The sequence below is a fragment of the Daphnia pulex genome, chromosome 3, assembly GCF_021134715.1.
Source record: "Daphnia pulex isolate KAP4 chromosome 3, ASM2113471v1".
In the NCBI taxonomy this organism is placed as follows: Eukaryota; Metazoa; Arthropoda; class Branchiopoda; order Diplostraca; family Daphniidae; genus Daphnia; species Daphnia pulex.
The window spans coordinates 10,828,320-10,844,134 of NC_060019.1; the positions used below are offsets into that span (position 1 = coordinate 10,828,320).

Here is a 15,815-nt window from a genome sequence, read left to right on the forward strand (position 1 = left end):
TGAATTAAATTTGGATTTTTTTTCTTTTGACTTTGCGACAGCGCCCAAGTAAATATATAATATACAAAATCACCCGAACTAATACATCTTTCTTTGCGTCTTATTATAATTGCTCATTATATACCCCGCTGGCTTGCGCGTGCTTATATTGCATTAGATTCTATACGGGACTAGTTTTGTTTGATTTTTCCCTTCGTGGAAATGTGATTCATCAATTTTAAAAAAATATAAATTTTGTATGTCTGGTGCTGTGGCGTCTGTGAAAAGTGACAGGAGCCAGCCTTGTGACGGATGCCAAACTTCCTCTACTGCCTTAAAAGTATTTCCAACTCGTAAATCAACTAGCGCTGAAGCTAAACAAAACTCCTCTATTTGGTGCTGGTAACGAAGAACAAGAAACAAAACAGTATCATGCCCACAGATCTGTGTTGCGTGAATAGAACCACAAAAGCAAGTTCTGGTGTGTCTGTGTGTGTATACTATTCAAATGAAGAGCTGGAATTGTATTGGGATGATGGAACAGCGATAAAAGACCATTTGTTATATTTAATTGACCTGACTTGATTCTTTATCAATTCTTTTTAGAGTTTCTCAGAAATCTCAATCTCTTTACTGAATGATAACGATTGAGCAACTTGCAGTTAAATCAAGTAGATTACAAATTGAGAACTTTTAACCAATGAAATTATATTGGAATCTGAATTATACCTGAGCTCTTTCGTTGAAACATTGCAGGGTCCCAAGTTGGCAAACGATATTGTGCAATCACGAATCTAGTTCACAGTTATACCGACGGTTACCATTAGAATACTGAGAAATAAGAGTTATGCACATGGAAAACAAAATATAGAAAACCCCACAACAAAAGAAACAAAGGACAACCAATAATGAAATAACTGAATTACGTTTGACGCATTGGAAAATCGACATTTCTAAGTTAAAGGTCTTTTTCGAATGGCAAACCAACTTGTTCAAACCACCGAAAATCAAACAAAAAGCCCATCAAAGCTGGACAACAAAAGTCGACAGGAATAAATAAGGCAGGAGTGAGATAAGGAAGACATTTCTCAACCGAGTCATTCGCTCGGCATCCGCAATCCCAAAGCTTGGCAGTATTTGTTACACTCGTGTTTTTTGAAGAACTTTTCCATCCCTAAATTGCCGAGATTGGTTTTGCCGAAGCGGAGGTGCTTGGCGCAATGAATGGCAGGATCGGTGAGCAGCAGAGTTTCCTTGCCTTTCAAATCGATGACGCAAACACCTTGAAGATCGCAAACAAGCAGGTAGCCGTCGGTAACGTCGTGGGTGAAGTGAGAAAAGGCGACGGCCAGTTCGAGTCTCCGACGTCCATTGTCGTCCAATCCTTCAGGATTGAGCACGTAATTCAAATTGTTGGTGTACTTGATCAAATTGGGACTGTCTCCACGGAATCGTTTCTCGTAAACCAGAAAACGCGGGGAGCTGTCGCCGGCCATGAAGATCCGCACAACTTTGGCCATCAGAAATTTGAGCTTGACGATGGGAGTCAACGACGTCCTGAAGAGCATCCCGTTGAATTCAAACGCCAGTTTGGCGGCCACCGTCTGGACTTCGAGATCGGTCATGTAACGTTGGCGATCGAAATCGACGACTTTCGGCAGGGCGATCATTTCTTTGAAGACAACGTCGTCGACAATTTCGGCAGTTGGAGAGACAGGATCATCTTTCGTCACGTAAAAGATCCTGCCGTAGTAGGCCAAACGGACGGAGCCTTTGGCGAATGGATTGACAGCTATCTGGAGACGACATTTCTTGATGGAATCCTCCAACTTGGCGAAAGAAGTGATGTCCTTGATCGAATTTGGCAAGTCGAATGTCAAAATAGTTCCATCGTACCGCGGGAGCAGACACCAATCCGGTTCAATTCTATCCAGTGTGTATTTCCTCAGATCCTTGGTGGTGCCAAGGGCTGAAGAGGTTTTGGCCCGGTAAGTTACAGAAATAGATCTTGAAACGCTTTCGGTCACGGCCGTGCAGATGGTTCCGACTTTTGAACTGTCCATTGGGTCAATCTTTTTGCCGTAGTGTTTCTCGAACACACAAATCATCTTATCACATTCATTATTGATGCGGCCGAAATAGTACAACAATTCCTTGTGTAGCATTTCCCTGAACAATTCCACCAGTGGTCGATCACGTGGATGGCCATTTTCGTAACTGTCGGATTGACTGCCGTCGTGATAGACGTTCTTCCCGTGTGGAGGGGCATCGCCAAGATGAAAAATGATCCTCGTTCCACTCCGCTCTGGCCAAGAGAGAGAAATGGCTTTGTTTAATCCACCAAGAACATCTTCTGGAGCATCTCCTCCACCAGTAGCTCGAATTTTCACCACAAAGGCCTTGAATTCGGCAATCGACTTTGTGAATGGCAACACTTCAAAGTGGTTTTCTCCTATAAATGTAAATCAATCAATTGTTAATTTAATGATATAAATTCTGAAATAATTTTACTTAGATGACCTTACCATCACACCAATCTTTGTAGCCTATATCGAATAAAACAACCCATTAGCTAGAGTAAAAAATAATTTCGAATTAATTAGTGACTTACCAACGAATGCAAGTCCTTCGATGACACAGCCACTTTTTTCTATCCGGTCCACAATTTCCACAATTTGTTCTTTGACTCCCGAAATATAGTTCGCCATACTTCCAGTCGTGTCGAGAAGGAAACAAATAGTCACCTTATGGGCTCGTGTTAAAACAGCGGCCACATGAGCCACGTTGATTTTCGATTTTAATGTCACGGCGCCGACAATGGCTTCGTTTAGACGCCTTTCACCGGTGACGGGATCCAAAGGGAGGCTAGTGTAGGCAGTAATCAATTCTTCGTCGCCATCTGCAATCGTTGAGAGAATGGATGTTTCAAGACCACTCTTTCTTTTGGGCTTTACGACAATCTTCTTCATCCCTGCTTCCATGGCTGCTAGAAGAGTTCCATCAGCTACTGAAGATGTTTTGGAAGTTGATGAGGAGCTACGCGAACTGCTGACGACTGTGTCGGGCACAGTTTTCGAGTAGATTGCACTCGGGATCGAATGACTGGTAAAAGATTCACATGTAAAAGCATATGGGTCACGCTTTTTTGGAACTGTTTTGCAGACGGGACTTGATTTCAAATGTGCTGTCAGTTCAGGCTTGGCTCGAAATAAAGCTCGGCAAACAGAACATTCAAACAATTCACGCGACGCCATTTTGTACCTTGATTGACAGAAAATGTAAACTCATGTTTAAGAGTAATCCATTCATAACCGAGTCATTCTTAACAGGCAGCTATAACATAACTAGTGCTGGTTAAATTATGAACATTAAAACATTTTCAAATTGCAGAAGTAAACTGAAACATCAAAAATTTCACAAGTGAATTATTTGCAAGACTTCAAAACATGTTCGTAATATTAATACAAGTAATAAAATTACATTAAGCTCTTACCGTTTTCGACACTGGCCACGTGCAGTACACTTGTGAGCTCACCAAAAAATATTTAACGACTGATAAATCAGCTGGCTGAAACTAATGAATCGCCAATTCGCCATTGAGTTTAAGATGCCCAAGGCCAAACCGACTAAACAGTCTGCTTGTTTTTTCTTTACATCACCTTACACAGTTTAATCTTTACGACACACACAACATTTGAATCTCCTGGCAACAAGTAATAAGAATCAATGAATATTTGTGGTATCAGAAATATAATTCATCCTATCGTGATAAAAGTATTGTGCCGTGACCAGGATTCGAACCTGGGTTACTACGGTATTGCCAGACTCCACAACGTAGGGTCCTAACCACTAGACGATCACGGCTTGATTAAAATTTTATATTTTTTACATAAATTCAAAATTCAAATACACAAATAAGGTAAATAATGTATTACAAATTTTTATGTTTTTCTTTCTTTGGAACTCAAATACTTTTGCATTTAATTGTAACCCGAAATCAGTGGATGATAGCGGATCTCTGACCTTAAAAGTGCCTTTCACTTTGTCGGATAAAAGGAGCGATAAAAGATCGTCTTCGTCGCTGTTTCAACTAATGATACAAATGATATGATTCACCTATGGTAACATTACAAAGGGCATCTCACCTTTTCTCTTAACTCTGATCGCCTACGCCAAACGAAACAGGTTCGGGTGAAGTTTCTGCCACCCCTATGCTCTCGTCATGATTTCAGCAATTCGGACAGTATAGGACATCAGTGCACAAGATGGAATCGTTATAAAACGAGACAGGTGAAAAAGAAAGCGGATTCCCTCTTGCGAGGCATCAAACGACAAAATTGGAAGGAAAAATGTATATATCCTATTTCTGCCACCATCAGTGCTGGCCTGTTGCAATACCCGTAAGAAATTACCACCATCTGAGTGTGCACCGTGTTTCTTGAGAGATTTGCTGAAATGATACAAGAGTAAAAGTTGATTATACAGGTCATCCGGATGGCCTGGTATGGTGATAAAAGGAGACGATGTTTCTTTTAGTTTCCTCCTATACGTTCTCTTTCTTACTCTGTATATAAAAGACGCGAGTTTCATTCGATTCGTCAGTCACTTCAACGAGTTTCGATTTCGTCCTTTTGTATCGTCAGAGACTAAAAGCTGAAAATGAATTCCATCATCGTAAGTCGTTTTCTAATTCTCTTAATTAAATTTGATTGGTTTAAAATGAATTGAATTTACATGGAAAATTAGTTGCTGTTGACTTTCACTGTGGCCTGCTCACTGGCTATGCCTACTAATTATGGGACTAGCAAATCTTCCACGACATCCTACGCTGCTGTGCCCACCGTAACCATCTTAAAGCAAATCAATGAACTTAATGATGATGGCTCTTACACGTTCGGTTACGAAGCCTCCGACGGATCGTTCCGGTTAGAAAATATGGACGCCAATGGTTATTTGACTGGTAGATTTGGATATGTCGATTCATTCGGCGAAATGCGAGAAATGGGTAATGTTATCTTTAGAATTTTAGTCACTCACCTCTTATTATGTATATTATTTTTATAATCAGAGTACGTAGCCGGCAAGCTTTCTGGCCAGTCTTTGGGATTCCAAACCAGGGGAAGTTTGATCCCAATTGGTAGAAAAATTCTACCATTCCCTTTCATTCGTACAGCACCTACTAAATCCGTCGAGCAAAAAGCTTTAGATTACAAAAACACCATCATCGCGAATGATGTTAACAGGAACACTGGTGGGGTTCAAGTAGTTTCTCCGGTCAAAGATTCTTACAACAGCGGAACAACAGTCGTCCTCGTTGCTGCTGATGAGAACAATTCTGCAGCAGCAGTTTCTGATGTCCGTGTTTCGACACCCACGAAAACGACAGGCGAGACAACTGCTGAGGATATCCGCCTTGTGACTCCCTCTAAAAGCACAGACGGTCTTACCGATCTTGTAGTTCGCGTTGTAGAAAAGAATCAAAAGACTGAGGATACTTATGGCAAAATTGGAGATACTCGGATTTCTCACGCATTACCTGTGGTCGTCCGTGTAACAAATGTTGCAGAGGCAGACACTCCTACCATCATTCAGCAAAAAGCTGAGCCCACTATCACGAACATCCAACAGCTTTCTGAGCAGGTGAGCATTGTCCGCTCTCCTACTACCAGCTACGGCAAATCTGCTGTCAAGTCGACTGGAAAAGTGGACGAGTTTCTCAAGTCACTCGACACCAACACCAAAAATGTCGGCAACTACAACACGAACGAAGCCAGTGGCGCAATCACCTTGACTCAGGGCCAATTTCAGCAGGATATCCAAATCCAAGATGCAACTAAACCAATTCAAAGCGACTCAATCAACGTCGATTCTATTGGAATCTCCAGCACCGCCTAACAGTTGAAGGCCCATGACCACTTGAATTCATGCTTTATCCGATCTGCATAAGGTGTTTGATTCCATGTATGTAGTCCTTTGATTTAATATACAATTTTTAAACCCTCAACTTGAGTTTTATTTCTTTCTTCCTTCAAGATGCTTTAAATTAATTTTAATTTCCTCCTGACTTAAGAAAATGCAGGGTAAACATTTTATTTTTTATTCGAAATTTAAAAAACAGAGAATTCAGATTCACCAAAGTTTGAAGTAAGAAGAGCCAAAATAAAAGGGGTTATGTAGTATGATTGTACAATTTGATATGCAAGTGCTGTTGTGTGGTGGGAGGCTATGATAAGCTGCAATTGCTATTAGAAGGCGCTGCGCTAGCGGTGGCTGGTGGCTGTTCTCCCCTCTGTAAGGCCAGTGCCAACATCCGGTCTGCTTCCTCTTGTTGCTGAGCTGTAAGAGGTGGTTGATCTTGCAAGGAGGCTTGCAAAGCTCGAGCCAAAGCTTCATCTTCGCTCTATTTCAGTAATGATAATGTTGCTAAACATTTGTTTCAATGATTTTAAAATCAATTACTACATACCAAATTTCCTTGAACATTAGCAACTGCAAATGCCCGCTGCATGTTGCTACTGCGAGCGGTGCTAGCGCTACTGGCACTACTACCAGTGCTGTAAACGGTGCTGGACGGTTTAGAAGGACCGGATCGTTTTGTGAAAATACTTGATCCGGTAGAAGCACGGGCTAAAGCAGCTTCCCTGTAATAACACATTTGCATAAACATTAGAATTTTGGTGTGAGAAATATTAACCTTAGAGTCATTTACCTAGCTTTATCAGCAGGATTATTTCCCTTGCAGCTATGATCTTGAGCATGTCTGTGTCTTAAACAGAAATTCATTCTGCACTGATCGCATACTACTGGAACCACTTCTTTCTTTTTGCAACCTTTCATGGTGCATTGATTCCCAAAGACCTTTAATTTGATAAATAATTATTTTAAATGTTTAAAATCATAATAAATCCAGGTTTGTGACTACCTTTCTTTTTTGTTTTGCAGGGTCAGATTGGCAATCCCGATCAATGTGATCACCGACTGCAATATCAGGTGCTTCACCTCTTTTCCATGGAACAGGCTGATTGCAAAGAGGGCACACTGGTACTTGGATATCCTTTTTGTAGGATGACTGGCATTTGTGTAACTCGTATCTGATATGGTCCTTGCTGTATATAAAGAAGGGAAATGCTTAACACCTAATTTCATTTTGACAGCTTCAAATTAGAATTTCAGTTTTACCAGAATGTTTCTTCACAAGCATCACATTTCATGGGTAGAAAATCTATTTTATGAAAAATACAATAAGAATTTATTTGTGTTCAGAGTGATGGGTTTCAAAAGTACAACACAAATAGAACAACGATACATACCAAGTTGATTACAAGTTTTCTCTGAACAATGTTTTCCTAAATGCGGGAACTCCATGATTTTTGTCACAGCCACCAAACGAATGTGAATGAGAGGTTCGCGGAAAGCTCAAAGCTATATATTCAAAGAGTTTCACAATACAGATCTAACTTGAAGAATCTAGTCGATTCCGAATCGTGACGCATCAAAATATCACCGACCCAATTCATTGAAACCCTATGCAACAACATTGCACGCGTAGTCTGCTAAAAATATTGCCAGATTAACGTGTTTAATTTCCTGTGGAAATTAAAAATATGTTTTATTTGATTGTAATCTTGTTAAAATAAATAAATTCTAAACGCAGAATAGAATTATCTAGAATTTAATTCAAATTTATATTGAAGTAGATTGAAGATCTATTTATTTTTCCCCTCCCTCTCTCATTCAACGCAATGTTGCAACCTGCATGCCTTCATTTCAGTTCACCCGGCCCGGCGTCATACAGAGTTTTGTTCGGCGTGCAAACAATTATCACATTGTTCTTCTTAAAATTTCTTAGATAACCTCCCCGTCAATTTAGAAGCGAAGAATACACAATTCACTATGGACATCATTGATAAACTGTACCAGCATTACGAAATCTTAAATGAAGCCAAAGATGATATTGCAAAGGTACCAAAACATTTTTGGAATCGATTTTAAATGTCAACTGTAATTTTGATTTGTTTTGCCGAATTTAGCATAGGAAAGAGTATGAAGATATACTTTTAGCTGTCAAAGGATCTGATAAAGAGAAAAAGTTAGCTTCTCAGTTTATTGCCAAATTTGCCAAGTCTTTCCCTGACCTGGAGAATGAAACGATTGATGCCATGTTTGACTTGTGTGAAGATGATGACGTATTGGTAAGTGTGGCTTGTTTCTCTTTTGGATCATATGTTGATTTTGAAGTTGTTTCTCAGATTCGAAAGCAAGCAATCAAAGATCTTGTAAACATTTGCAAGGATAATAAAGGAGCTGTGCGCAAAATTGCTTATGCTCTTGCTCAAATTCTTCAATCAGAAGACAATTCTGAAGTCACTGCTGTGCATAATTCAATTGCCTCCTTATATCAAATTGACCCTGCTGGTAATGACATTTAAAAGAAATTTTTTAAAAGTATTATTTAAATTAAATATATTTTCTTTAGCTACAATTGAAGCATTATTCTCCGAACTGGCTGAAGATAATGAAGTTATGCGGGAAAGAACCCTCAAGATGTTGGCAATGAAACTTAGAACTCTTGAAACCGGAGTCATGAAACCAGAAGTTAAAGAATTGTTGGTTAAGGAATGCAAAAAAATTTTACAGGTAATTTATTTTTTTATGATTGCCTATCCTGAGTTGATTATAGAGTGCATTGTTTCAATGAACCATTTATCTTACATAGGATGTCACAGCAGATGAGTTTGTTTTAGTTATGGCCATTCTTGGACAATGCAAAATAGCTGATTCAGTAAGTGGTCAACAACAGTTAGTTGATCTGGTTGCTGAACAGTGTAATTTCACTCAAGTTTTCAATCCTGCTGACCAAGAACACCTAGATCGTATCATAATCTGTATCAAACATGCTCTACCTTATTTTTCGGTATATTTCTTATATTCTATACCTAGAACAAGTGTCTTGATTAAAACTAATCGGAAAATTATTTTAGACTCAGGTGAAATCGACCGCATTTGTTTCTTACATTTGTGACCAAGTTTTGCCCCATCGTAATGAAATTGGGCAGAGTGAACAAAAATTGGACATATTTAAGTTGCTGGCAGAATTGAGCTCTAATTGCGGCCCCCTAGATCCAGTCGTTGAGCGAATCCAAATCGTGTACGACACCCTCTTGGTAATTTATTGGAAATAGTTTTTAAAAATTCATCTTCACCATTTCCTGTTTTTTATTTCTTAGGAATACATGCCTCTTCCACCACCAGTATTGGAAGAAACCAATGGAGATGGATGCACGACAGAAACCGAAATTCGCTTAGAGTTCACTTTTGTTGAATCATTGATCTTCGCCTTTCACCAGTTGGCTCGTCAACACCGCGAATTTCTGACCGATAATGCCGATCGCAGCAAGGATTTCCGATCACGGTATGTTCTCATCACCAACGATTTGTCTGAACTTTCACACAACATAAAAATATTTATCCTGGCAGATTACAATATTTTGCTCGAGGAGTGCAAGGCTACATAAAGAAGCTACGTGAGTCGTTGCAAGATAAAGGTGTCGACCAACTGAGAGATGAAGAGGGTCGGATTAAGGTTACTGCTTTGAGAACTACTTCCAACATCAATTCACTAATTCGGGATTTGTTCCGAAACCCGCCTTCTTACAAAGTCAACGTAACGTTATCATTCAAACCGACAAATGCATCACAAGTAAGTTATATTGCTGCACAAAACAAAATGGTAACCAGGTGTAATCAATATTATTTTCTGAATCTTTCAGGCAGCTAAACAGACAGCAGCGGTAGCAGTTAATAACGAGAGCACAAGTGAAGCGGCCGGCGTTGCTAAGCGTCATGCTCCCATCACGTTTGAAAGTTCGCCGCCGAAAGTTCGAGTTAATACAGACAACCGTGTGAGGCAACCATATGTTGTTCCTACTGGCAAATTTAGTGCCAACGTGTCAGCGCATGGCGCAGGTAAATGACCCATTACATATTGGCGATATTGCCGTCTACATCAACAAAAATTCTAATGGATAATTCTATTTGTCTAGATTCTCGCCCCCGTGGTCGTGGTGGGTACAGGGGTGGGCGGGGATATCGGCGGGGAGGGTACTAGTTGCTAGAATCCCCCTTTTTTCCCTTTTAAATTCTAGTTGTGTATTCGCATTTCCTTCTTTCCCTCTCACCTAAACCTGGAATCACCCTTTTCACCTTTTCATTTAAAAATGGTAACAACGGAAGCGGTCGGTAAACTAAGGAAAATCTGATATTGTGGAGTCGATGACGGGACGGACTATGTTTGTTAGAAAAATAGCTTCCATCTCGCCAAAAAAAAAATGCCCTGTGGAATGTCGACATACAAATTGCGATTTTTGATTCACTTCTGATTTTCTTAATTCTCCGCCATTTCAGCAGGAGGTCGGCATGTTAATGCTCGTTTCTTTGTTCTATTTAGAATCTACGAATTTGGTGATAGAATGGTGGGTGCGATATACCGGAAGGTTGGACTTGTTTGCATTTTATTCAAGGATTACTTTATTATATCTTTATTTTCAGTCGGAAGTCGAATCCAGCCAACAACACGAGTCACTAACTACTGTTTACAAATTCTGATGTTTTGCTAGGTACATATCCGACGGGCGGCATCTCATTGTTGCTAAAGAGATGAGGTTTAGATTTCTTACTTCAATGTCCGTCCCTGAGCCGTACACACAATTAAGTTCTGCTATTGTTTGTCATACCTAATCTCGTCATTAATACAGACAACGATACATTTAAATTCGTAAACTTTTCACTTGATGATACGTATGTATTTTACAAACAAAATGGCAGAATAGTATGCGATACTTTGAGACTCGTACAGTGTACATTAAAATTTCACCTACACTCATTACATTTTGTGATGCACTCACACACATTAGGTTAGTTAGTCCGAATACGTACACAAAACTCAAATAAAGAGCGATACGCGAGGCAAATTGCTAGCACTACCCAAGGTTGTTTTTCTGTTATAAAATTGAGTTTAGAGAACAAATGATCGGATCCTTAAAATCGCAACTTGAATAGTAATTTTGAAAAAGGGAGGGCTGGGGGTAAACGATTTCACTGTGATGACTGGTTGGAATTTTTCCGATAAGTAATCCTACATTTCAAATTGGTCGAGGAGTGTGTAACCCAGTAACGGCGGAGGTCAGTAAAGGCTGATGAGATTCACCTGGAGGCCCCCAATCATTAAGACCGCCTTGAGGAGAAAGACGATGTATAAGACGATGTGCAATAGAAAATCCACCACCGCCTTCCAGCTGAGTTAGAACCAAGAGCACTTGTCTATGCAGTGGTGGAATTGCGTCTACTGTCAACAGAGCTCCTCGAGTAGAAACGACATTGAAGCTTTCCTGACAGTCGCAACGGACTTGCAACCATTTATCTGCATGGCGGTTTTCCACTGTAACTACTAGTCCGGCCTGCAAAAAGGAAAATGTTTTAAAAATAGAAATTGTCTACAAAAATGTACAATGATAACTTACCCAACCCTGAGTGAGATAATAAGCAGTCATACCCTCTCTTCCCTATAGATACAAAAATTTAGTTTATATTTAGAACATATTTTTAAACGGTAAAAGATCATTTCGAACCTCGTAGCGCTGGCCTTTGGCCATAGTCAAACTAATGAGTCCATCAGCCAAAACAAATGGTGAAGGAGTGATATGCTCTACAAGAAGTCGCTTGCTGCTGTGCAATGCCAAGACGCACGGCGGGTAGTGGGTGACGGCACCTTCAACTGGATTCAAATCCCAGTGATTGAAAGCGAGACAGACGATGAGATACAATCCAGGTTCCAGGAATGCATTGGTGGCAACGAAACCCCTCAGTTGCCGTCGACTGTGCACAACTAATTGGCCAATTTGGGGAGCAGCCACTGAGCCAGTTCTGTAAAGGGCGACGCAGAGATCGACGGGTGAGCGTTGTGACTTGTCCGTGTGTCGGCTGCCCTCTTGAAATAAACTCAAATCCAATTCGGTTGGCTCAACCACCGTCACTAGGACGGCCAAAACATGGTCTGAAAAGGCGCAAGGAGGCAAGAGACCAGGCAATCGAACTTCACTCCAACCTGATCGCACCTTGCAGACATCAATGCAATCAAAGAAAACCAAAGTATCCTGTGGAGAAAACCAAAAAGAAACATTTCAGTGAAATATTGCCCATTCACCCATTCAGTTGATAAAGGGCCCTACGAGCACGTGCTCCTAACAACCGCAGGGAGGAGATCCCAACAATTGGTTCGGCAATGCCGCTATGGGTCATTGCTGAATGCGGTTTTATTGTTTAATCGATTGAGATTTTATCGACAAACAAACAAATCCAGATTGCGTAGGCACACAGGATATCATTAAGGAACAGTAGGGGATAGTCCAGTCATGTAAAGAATATCGTAAAGAACGGATGGTCAGTGCGTGATACTCGTATAGCACACTGCCATGTGCTCATTTATGTATGAACAGCTGTGTTATTTTATATAGTCTCCTTCTAACAAAAATAATTCAAAAAGTGGTTCTTCGGTAGATCGTGTCACCACAACAGTTTTGAAAAGTGTAACCAGTAGTTTTTATTCCGATACGGCAAGTTTTTTTTTCCAAGCACGCCAATTTGAAATTCAACGCGGTTTGTTAAAAAAAAGTTTTGGAATTTCTTTGTGTCTTTTACTTCCAAGAAAAATAAAATCTTATCGTAATAAAAAAGAGAAGAATTCCTTTTAAATTACCTGGAATGATATCCAAAAAACACCTTCCACATCCCCGTGCGGCATACAAATGGCACGAAGTTCGGGGTTCCAAAGTTTGGAGTCGTCAGCCCAGTCACCACGCCAAGAAAAGTGACCCCATGGGTTACGCATCCTAAAGTGCAATTCCAACTTTTAGATCAAAGTTTCAAGAAAGCCAAGAGAGTCATGTTTAGACCTGAGAAGGCGAGGACCACCTTTGGAACTGAAATCAAGAACGTCTAACACGGAGTAGGCGTGCCGGGGTCGCAGTCCTTTTTGGCGATACTCTTCCTCGTCTATCTTCATTGTGCCACCACCGCAAGAAGCGCCCATCAGGAAACCTTTTAAAAGCAAAACGAAACAATGATAATAACATTACCCAAATGCGAATTAAGGTTAACCAACCTGCAGTGCGAGAGCTGAGGAGTCGTGCCCAAATCAAATCTTCATCCAGAACTTCAGCTTCTTCCCTGTTACTTCCGTTGGTTGATGGCTGGAGGGAAATGCTCTCGCAAGGGGCTCCTGTAAGCGAGGCAAGACCTGACGTAATCAAGAGTTAAGTACGTACTTTTTTAATTAAAACGATTCGGATCAAATTACCTTCGATTGAACGACCCGAAACAAGGGCCCCATAGCCTCCATGAATTTTCGCCATGGCTTTTTCGATTAGCGGCACCCATAATTGCTTCCTTTTAGCTTGAGAGTAAAGCAGATGTCCACGTTGGTCACAAGGCAACAAATCGTCAACCAAAACAGTTCGCCACATTCCATCTTTACATAAGCGTATCTGTAATAAATACAAATTAGATTATGGGTCGCACAGCAGAAGTACAATTGAAATTAATAAGAACCTGATAAGCGCCTTCGTTACAGACTTCCCGTGTGACCATAACATTTTGAACTAATTCGTCTCGTTCGGCTAACACTGCTAAGGCGCTCAATAGCCAGCAGTCACCCAGGATTCCTTGAGATATGTCGGATGGCAACGGGGTACGAAAAACAGCCCACCTGTAAATGAATTGTGATGAGCGAACGTGATTGGTATGAATTTGAACATTCCATTTTCTTACTTGACATGGGAAGCAGCGCTGCTAACTATTTGACTGGGTCGGAGCCATTGAACCCCTTCTTGAGTGCTGTTGTGCAAAGAGCGTCCAGTAGGTAGAAATGAATCGTCGACAAATTTATCGCCACTGGTTCGACAAAAGCCAACAATACGCTTCCATTTGAGACGCGCTTGTTCCTCTTCCGTGTGGCGGAGAGAAGCGGACGGCTCACTTTCATGGCGCGAGATGGCGGCCGGAGCAGGTGGCGAAAGAGCTGTCAGACTTCGACTGGATTGGCATATTTCACAGCTGTACGATTTAGACTTTTTGTTGTGAAATGTACAAGCAGAACATTGCCATCCTCCCATCGCAGAATCGGGAGTACGCTTTGATGACGGAATGTTTCTCGCTGGCGAAGAAGGAATCGGGCTGCTGCCGATGGTCGGTGTTCCAACCTGTTATAAAATTAAGTTAAACGATAATCGATAAATTTCAGAAAATAAGAAACGCTACAAAATATTAAGGATAATAAGATGAAAACTATATACAATTGCAATATCTACGTACCTTTGTCTGGGACTGCGGAGTCATAGCGGTTTTACATGCTCTGCATTTGGAAATCGAGTGTGAGTTAAGCAACGTGCACTGAGGACATGACCAGGTGTCTTTTTTCGTGGGACTATGAGCAGAGCCTTGACTTTCTACTTTCTTCTCGCTGTACAGTTGTGAGCAGCTACACGCAGAGCAAACATTTTCCCCGATTGGATTGATTAAAGTGCATTTTTTGCATGTCCAGCTCGCGTCGTACTGATGATTAACGACCACCGTACCGTTCTTCCTACCATTCACGGCTGCCTCTTTGGAATGGCTGTCAGGCACAAACAATTCCCTTTTGTTAGTTTCAAGTAAAAAAGTTATGCTATTGCTCATAACACTATAGAGTTTAAAAATACAATACATACTTGTTGTCTGAGTCCAATCCTGATGTTCCATATTTAACTATAATGGGTTTTCGTGGTAATGTTAAGGGGATATTGGGAGAGCGAGGTGCTTCACAAACCTCACAGCAGTGGAGATCAATAAGATTTGAAAATGTGCAGCGTTTGCAAGACCATGTTGAGCTATTGTTGTTTGGCTGTTGAAGAGTTTGATTTTGCTCTTGACTAGCTGAAATTCCTTTAGGTTTGCTGGTCATGCAAGTCATGCAATCTTGAGCACTATAAAAAGTTGGTATATCTTGTCTATTAATAGGTTCTAACAAAAAGAAATTGATTGATGATTGTTCAAACTAACCTTGCCACATTCAGAAATAAGCAGTGAGGGCAAGTCCATTTTGCTAAGAATACACAAGTAATAATGGAATAACAGAGATTCCCACCCAGCAGATGATAAATTATTAAAACGTTAAATACCTGATGAAGAACTAGAGTAGGAGACAGAATGTTTAAGTTGTGAATGATTTTTCGAGGACCGATTGTTTTCCTCAAAGTTGACTGGTGAACACATTGGACGGTCTTCTTCTTTTTCTATTGTACAAGATCGTTTTGCCCCGCAATTGAAGCAACAGCTCTTTTCAGTTGGATTAACTTGTAGGCATATCACACATTTCCATTGCAAGACTGAGGCAATCGTACCCATTTAAAACTAATCCGATTTTAAAAAGCCAAACATCAAGAATTAAATAAAACGCACAAGCCAAACATATCGACAAAGAAACTGTGAGATCCAGACGAAATTTCCCTGTCCGACTGACAGCCGCGATCAGCTGATCCTGAATCGATCGACCTGCCCTCCTGAGGTATTTCGTCTCTGCTGGTCTCCCTTCTGTTAACTGAAGCGGCAGCCAATAAGGTGTAGGATACACTTGCTGAGTCGCCACTTGACATGAATTCTTCATCACCACCCAGTGCTATAGGTGATGCAGATAAGGAAAAAAAAAATCGTTCGTGAAGTTGAAAACAAATATCGCGTGTGGCGTTGCGCGCGCGTTTGTTATCGAACCTGCGGGGCGGACCGAGCGTGAATGTGGTAAGAAC

The 15,815-nt window shown here is 40.8% G+C and overlaps 5 protein-coding genes and 1 non-coding gene across 8 annotated transcripts; 2 read left to right on the forward strand and 4 right to left on the reverse strand.

The window, feature by feature from the left end:
- Positions 1-667: 667 nt before the first annotated feature.
- LOC124191173 (alpha-protein kinase vwkA-like) lies at positions 668-3,639 on the reverse strand. The gene is made up of 4 exons (XM_046584212.1): positions 3,473-3,639; positions 2,591-3,240; positions 2,505-2,525; positions 668-2,431 (listed from the first exon to the last, which is right to left on the reverse strand). Exons 2-4 carry the CDS (start codon positions 3,231-3,233, stop codon positions 1,077-1,079), a joined length of 2,019 nt encoding a protein of 672 aa, XP_046440168.1. The 5' UTR covers positions 3,234-3,240; positions 3,473-3,639; the 3' UTR covers positions 668-1,076.
- Positions 3,640-3,759: 120 nt separating this feature from the next.
- Positions 3,760-3,843, reverse strand: Trnah-gug. The gene is given in 2 exon segments: positions 3,760-3,794; positions 3,807-3,843. It is a non-coding gene; the product is annotated as a tRNA-His (tRNA).
- A 692-nt stretch (positions 3,844-4,535) lies between these two features.
- Positions 4,536-5,983, forward strand: LOC124191191. The gene is made up of 3 exons (XM_046584245.1): positions 4,536-4,653; positions 4,726-4,984; positions 5,048-5,983. The coding sequence occupies exons 1-3, from the start codon at positions 4,639-4,641 to the stop codon at positions 5,872-5,874; spliced, it is 1,101 nt and encodes a 366-aa protein (XP_046440201.1). The 5' UTR covers positions 4,536-4,638; the 3' UTR covers positions 5,875-5,983.
- A 79-nt stretch (positions 5,984-6,062) lies between these two features.
- Positions 6,063-7,533, reverse strand: LOC124191201 (AN1-type zinc finger protein 2A-like). The gene is made up of 6 exons (XM_046584257.1): positions 7,290-7,533; positions 7,159-7,201; positions 6,902-7,085; positions 6,689-6,837; positions 6,446-6,620; positions 6,063-6,379 (listed from the first exon to the last, which is right to left on the reverse strand). The coding sequence occupies exons 1-6, from the start codon at positions 7,342-7,344 to the stop codon at positions 6,203-6,205; spliced, it is 783 nt and encodes a 260-aa protein (XP_046440213.1). The 5' UTR covers positions 7,345-7,533; the 3' UTR covers positions 6,063-6,202.
- Positions 7,534-7,720: 187 nt separating this feature from the next.
- On the forward strand, positions 7,721-10,750 carry LOC124191181 (apoptosis inhibitor 5-B-like). 2 transcript variants are annotated; one of them, XM_046584226.1, is made up of 10 exons: positions 7,721-7,941; positions 8,010-8,171; positions 8,229-8,394; positions 8,456-8,616; positions 8,696-8,893; positions 8,961-9,143; positions 9,207-9,391; positions 9,457-9,679; positions 9,750-9,945; positions 10,023-10,750. In XM_046584226.1, the coding sequence occupies exons 1-10, from the start codon at positions 7,873-7,875 to the stop codon at positions 10,085-10,087; spliced, it is 1,608 nt and encodes a 535-aa protein (XP_046440182.1). In that variant the 5' UTR covers positions 7,721-7,872; the 3' UTR covers positions 10,088-10,750. The 2 variants fall into 2 exon arrangements, with proteins under 2 accessions (XP_046440182.1, XP_046440181.1); XM_046584225.1 differs by having other exon boundaries at positions 7,739-7,941; positions 8,010-8,394.
- A 9-nt stretch (positions 10,751-10,759) lies between these two features.
- Positions 10,760-15,627, reverse strand: LOC124191166 (calpain-D-like). Of its 2 annotated transcripts, none has more exons than XM_046584203.1 (13): positions 15,192-15,627; positions 15,073-15,115; positions 14,742-14,996; positions 14,347-14,668; positions 13,804-14,234; positions 13,585-13,741; positions 13,334-13,520; positions 13,139-13,273; positions 12,930-13,074; positions 12,734-12,866; positions 11,607-12,131; positions 11,499-11,540; positions 10,760-11,435 (listed from the first exon to the last, which is right to left on the reverse strand). In XM_046584203.1, exons 1-13 carry the CDS (start codon positions 15,415-15,417, stop codon positions 11,121-11,123), a joined length of 2,916 nt encoding a protein of 971 aa, XP_046440159.1. In that variant the 5' UTR covers positions 15,418-15,627; the 3' UTR covers positions 10,760-11,120. The 2 variants fall into 2 exon arrangements, with proteins under 2 accessions (XP_046440159.1, XP_046440158.1); XM_046584202.1 differs by having other exon boundaries at positions 14,347-14,647; positions 15,192-15,573.
- Between the last annotated feature and the right edge of the window lie 188 nt (positions 15,628-15,815).

Bases quoted from the DNA above. Each gene is read 5' to 3' on its own strand.
- LOC124191173 (XM_046584212.1), bottom strand. From the start codon at position 3,233: ATGGCGTCGCGTGAATTGTTTGAATGTTCTGTTTGCCGAGCTTTATTT. The intron at 2,526-2,590 runs GTAAGTCACTAA...TATTCGATATAG, and splicing joins CGAAGGACTTGCATTCGTTG to GCTACAAAGATTGGTGTGAT. The intron at 2,432-2,504 runs GTAAGGTCATCT...TTACATTTATAG, and splicing joins CTACAAAGATTGGTGTGATG to GAGAAAACCACTTTGAAGTG.
- LOC124191191 (XM_046584245.1), top strand. The intron at 4,985-5,047 runs GTAATGTTATCT...TTTTATAATCAG, and splicing joins CGGCGAAATGCGAGAAATGG to AGTACGTAGCCGGCAAGCTT.
- LOC124191201 (XM_046584257.1), bottom strand. From the start codon at position 7,344: ATGGAGTTCCCGCATTTAGGAAAACATTGTTCAGAGAAAACTTGTAAT. The intron at 7,202-7,289 runs GTATGTATCGTT...TTCATAAAATAG, and splicing joins GAAAACTTGTAATCAACTTG to ATTTTCTACCCATGAAATGT. The intron at 6,838-6,901 runs GTAGTCACAAAC...ATCAAATTAAAG, and splicing joins CTGCAAAACAAAAAAGAAAG to GTCTTTGGGAATCAATGCAC.
- LOC124191181 (XM_046584225.1), top strand. From the start codon at position 7,873: ATGGACATCATTGATAAACTGTACCAGCATTACGAAATCTTAAATGAA. The intron at 8,617-8,695 runs GTAATTTATTTT...TATCTTACATAG, and splicing joins AATGCAAAAAAATTTTACAG to GATGTCACAGCAGATGAGTT. The intron at 9,680-9,749 runs GTAAGTTATATT...TGAATCTTTCAG, and splicing joins AACCGACAAATGCATCACAA to GCAGCTAAACAGACAGCAGC.
- LOC124191166 (XM_046584203.1), bottom strand. From the start codon at position 15,417: ATGGGTACGATTGCCTCAGTCTTGCAATGGAAATGTGTGATATGCCTA. The intron at 14,669-14,741 runs GTATGTATTGTA...AACTAACAAAAG, and splicing joins GGATTGGACTCAGACAACAA to GGAATTGTTTGTGCCTGACA. The intron at 12,132-12,733 runs GTAATTTAAAAG...TTTTCTCCACAG, and splicing joins TTTTTTGGATATCATTCCAG to GATACTTTGGTTTTCTTTGA.